This window comes from Echiichthys vipera (genome assembly GCF_963691815.1).
Source record: "Echiichthys vipera genome assembly, contig: SCAFFOLD_84, whole genome shotgun sequence".
NCBI lineage: Eukaryota > Metazoa > Chordata > Actinopteri > Perciformes > Trachinidae > Echiichthys > Echiichthys vipera.
In genome coordinates, this window is record NW_028154850.1 from 37567 (window position 1) to 42061 (window position 4495).

Sequence of the window (4495 nt, forward strand, 5' to 3'; positions counted from 1 at the left end):
ACACGTTTATGCTCCTAGAGGACACTTTAACACACGTTTATGCTCCTAGAGGACACTTTAGCACACGTTTATGCTCCTAGAGGACACTTTAACACACGTTTATGCTCCTAGAGGATACTTTAGCACACGTTTATGCTCCTAGAGGACACTTTAACACACGTTTATGCTCCTAGAGGACACTTTAGCACACGTTTATGCTCCTAGAGGACACTTTAACACACGTTTATGCTCCTAGAGGACACTTTAACACACGTTTATGCTCCTAGAGGACACTTTAACACACGTCCAGTCTGTTTCTCTGTCACAGGAACTGGAGTCCAGGTGAGGGGGCGGGGGGCGGGGCTTAGCCTGCTGAGCCTCCGTCTGATTGGTTGGTGGTGATGATCGCGACCGGCGGCCTCCTGCGAATCAACGCACGGCGACAGGATTCACTGAGATCCAAACCCCACAGAGCACACACACACAAGAAGAAGGAGAAGAAGAAGAGGTAACACACACACACACACACACACAGACACACACACACACACACACACACACACACACACACACACAGACACACACACACACACACACAAGAAGAAGGAGAAGAAGAAGAGGTAACACACACACACACACACACACACACACACACACACACACACAGACACACACTCACGCACACACACACACACACACACACACACACTCACACACACACACACACACACTCACACACACTCACACACACACACACACACACACAGACACTCACGCACACACACACACACACACAGACACACACACACACACAGAGACACACACACACACACACACACACAGACACTCACGCGCACACACACACACACACACACACGCCTGGACGTAATGATGTCACTTCCTGCCCCTCAGGAGGAACCAGGTGGTGGTGGTGAAGGGGAAGTTGAAGCTGTGTTCGGTCGCTGGTCTGGTGGCGCTGCTCGGCGTCCTGGTCCTGCTGGTGGGCGGAGTCATGGCGGCTCTGGGGTACTGGCCTCGCCACGGACTCTTCTTCAGCGCCACGCCACGGGAGGGCGCCGCCATGGCGTCCGTGTCCTGCACACCTGCACCTCCTGATCCCCAGGTCTGGACCCCAGAGACGTGTGTTCTCCTGGTTCCTGCTCTGTGTGTGTGTGTGTGTGTGTGTGTGTGTGTGTGTGTGTGTCTGTGTGTGTGTGTGTACGTGTGTGTGTGTGTGTGTGTGTGTGTGTGTGTGTGTCTGTGTGTGTGTGTGTGTGTGTGTGTGTGTGTGTGTGTGTGTGTGTGTACGTGTGTGTGTGTGTGTGTCTGTGTGTGTGTGTGTGTGTGTGTGTGTGTGTGTGTGTCTCTCTGTGTGTGTGTGTGTGTGTCTGTGTGTGTGTGTGTGTGTGTGTGTGTGTGACGGATGCTAAACATCATGTTTCTCTGTTTCCAGGGAGAAGAAGTGAAGGAGCGAGGAGACGAGCGAGGAGACGAGCGAGGAGACGAGCGAGGGGACGAGCGAGGAGACAAACGAGGGGACGAGCGAGGAGACGAGCGAGGAGACGAGCGAGGGGACGAGCGAGGAGACGAGCGAGGAGACGAGCGAGGAGACGAGCGAGGAGACGACGGCGGTTTGAACGGGACAGAAATCGTCAACACAACAAAACGTCAACAAGGTTTTCTGGAGCATTTCCTGAACAGGTAAAGAACCTGAGCTCTGATTGGTCCGTTTGATGTGTCTGAGCTCTGATTGGTCGGTTTGATGTGTCTGAGCTCTGATTGGTCCGTTTGATGTGTCTGAGCTCTGATTGGTCCGTTTGATGTGTCTGAGCTCTGATTGGTCCGTTTGATGTGTCTGAGCTCTGATTGGTCCGTTTGATGTGTCTGAGCTCTGATTGGTCGGTTTGATGTGTCTGCAGGTACCTGAGCTCTGATTGGCTGAAGGTCTTGGGTCCCCTCATCATGGGCGTCGGCATCTTCCTGTTCATCTGTGCGAACGCCGTTCTGCACGAGACCCGGGACCGAAAGACCAAAGTGATCAACCTGCGGGACATTTACTCCACCGTCATCGACCTCCACGGCCGGCGCCGACGCAACGCCTCCTCCGCTCGCCACTCTTCCGCCAACGCCAACGCCAACGCCAACCCGCCGAACGGCCTCGTGAACTACGTCCAGTCCAGGAGCCTGGAGACCAGGTCCAGGGCGTGCCCCGCCTCCCTGCTGCGGCGGGAGGAGGCGGGGGGAGGCGGTGACGGAGACGCCGGCGTGTTCAGTATCTCCTGTGACGCTGCTCCGCCCCCTCACTCCCCCCCCCTCCCCTCATCCTGGACAACCCACGAGGCGGCGAGCTCCTTCACCTTACCCCGGCCCCGCCGCCGCCCCCCCGGCCCCCGCCGGAGGCACTCAGCCCGGGCGGGCACGGGCCGTGGCTGGGGGCGCGGCGCCGGGGGAGCGGGGGAGGATCCACCTCCTCCTCTGTCCACGCCGGCGCCGCTCCTCCTCTCCGCCTCCTCCCACCTGTCTCTCTCCTCCCTGTCTCACCTCCTCGCCTCCCCCACGCCGGCGCCCCCCTGCAGGAGGCGGAGCCTGCCCACGGGCGGGGGCGGCGGCGTCGTGGGTTACAGTAAACTGACGCACGGAGAGGACGAATGGTTGGAGGCGACGGACGTGACATCACACAGGAAGTACTCCAACAGGGAGAAGCTGAGGAGGATCTCACGGGCCGACCAATCAGGAGCCGGCACTTTTTAATGACATCATCACACGGCTCATGTTCTGAACGCTGTTACAGCGTGACAGCGTGACGGCGTGACGGCGTGACGGCGTGACAGCGTGACGGCGTGATGGCGTGATGGCGCAGCAATAAGGATTCTTCCACATGAATGAAAGCACAACGTGAAACATGAACTTCAGTAATGTGTGTGTGTGTGTGTGTGTGTGTGTGTGTGTGTCTCTGTGTGTGTGTGTGTGACTGTGTGTCTGTGACTGTGTGTCTGTCTGTGTGTGTTTGTGTGTGTCTGTGTGTGTGTGTGTTTGTGTGTGTCTGTGTGTATGTGTGTGTCTGTGTGTCTGTGTGTGTGTGTGTCTGTGTGTCTGTGTGTGTGTCTGTGTGTGTGTGTGTGTCTGTGTGTGTGTGTGTGTGTGTGTGTGTCTGTGTGTGTGTGTGTGTGTCTGTGTGTGTGTGTGTGTGTGTGTGTGCGTGTGTGTGTGTGTGTGCGTGTGTGTGTGTCTGTGTGTGTGTGTGTGTGTGTGTGTGTGTGTGTGTCTGTGTGTGTGTGTGTGTGTCTGTGTGTGTGTGTGTGTGTGTGTGTGCGTGTGTGTGTGTGTGTGCGTGTGTGTGTGTGTGCGTGTGTGTGTGTGTGTGCGTGTGTGTGTGTCTGTGTGTGTGTGTGTGTGTGTGTGTGTGTGTGTGTCTGTGACAGGTGTGTGTGTGTGTGTGTGTGTGTGTCTGTGACAGGTGTGTGTGTGTGTGTGTGTGTGTGTGTGTGTGTGTCTGTGACAGGTGTGTGTGTGTGTGTGTGTGTGTGTGTGTGTATCATTTTTTATAGAAATATAAACTTTACGAGCATGAAACACACAAAGACTCCGTTGTCGTTGTTGTTGTTGTTGTTGTTGTTGTTGTCGTTGTTGTCGTCGTTGTCGTAGCAACACGACGTCTTCCACTGAGCGCTGGATTCTGATTGGTCGAACAGTTTCCTGTTTTTTCTTTATTCGACAATAAAAAATAAAATAAAATAAATAAACTAAAACATTTGTGTGTTTGTTTGTTTGTTTGTTTGTTTGTTTGTTTGACCCAGAACCTGCCCCCCCCCTCTGTGACGTCACGGGGGGGGGGGGGGCAGGTAAGTAACTAAATGCCTCTGAGACTCACAGGTGTTTCTGATGACAGGTGCCATCACAGGTGAGCAGGGGGCGGGGCTTAGAGAACAATGGGGAAATGTTTGTTTGAGAGCAGGTGTGTGTGTGTCCTGGGGGGTCATGAGAGCAGGTGTGTGTGTGTCCTGGGGGGTCATGAGAGCAGGTGTGTGTGTGTCCTGGGGGGTCATGAGAGCAGGTGTGTGTGTCCTGGGGGGTCATGAGAGCAGGTGTGTGTCCTGGGGGGTCATGAGAGCAGGTGTGTGTCTCCTGGGGGGTCATGAGAGCAGGTGTGTGTGTGTGTCCTGGGGGTCATGAGAGCAGGTGTGTGTGTGTCCTGGGGGGTCATGAGAGCAGGTGTGTGTCCTGGGGGGTCATGAGAGCAGGTGTGTGTCCTGGGGGGTCATGAGAGCAGGTGTGTGTCTCCTGGGGGGTCATGAGAGCAGGTGTGTGTCCTGGGGGGTCATGAGAGCAGGTGTGTGTCCTGGGGGGTCATGAGAGCAGGTGTGTGTCCTGGGGGGTCATGAGAGCAGGTGTGTCTCCTGGGGGGTCATGAGAGCAGGTGTGTGTCTCCTGGGGGGTCATGAGAGCAGGTGTGTGTCCTGGGGGGTCATGAGAGCAGGTGTGTGTCCTGGGGGGTCATGAGAGCAGGTGTGTGTCC

The 4495-nt window shown here is 55.7% G+C and overlaps 1 protein-coding gene across 1 annotated transcript; it reads left to right on the forward strand.

The window, feature by feature from the left end:
* Nucleotides 1-371: 371 nt before the first annotated feature.
* On the forward strand, nt 372-2730 carry LOC310966300 (transmembrane protein 200C-like; the record flags this gene model as incomplete). The annotated part of the gene is made up of 4 exons (XM_083940880.1): nt 372-487; nt 892-1102; nt 1433-1680; nt 1899-2730. Exons 1-4 carry the CDS (start codon nt 381-383, stop codon nt 2728-2730), a joined length of 1398 nt encoding a protein of 465 aa, XP_083797006.1. The 5' UTR covers nt 372-380.
* Nucleotides 2731-4495: the final 1765 nt, after the last annotated feature.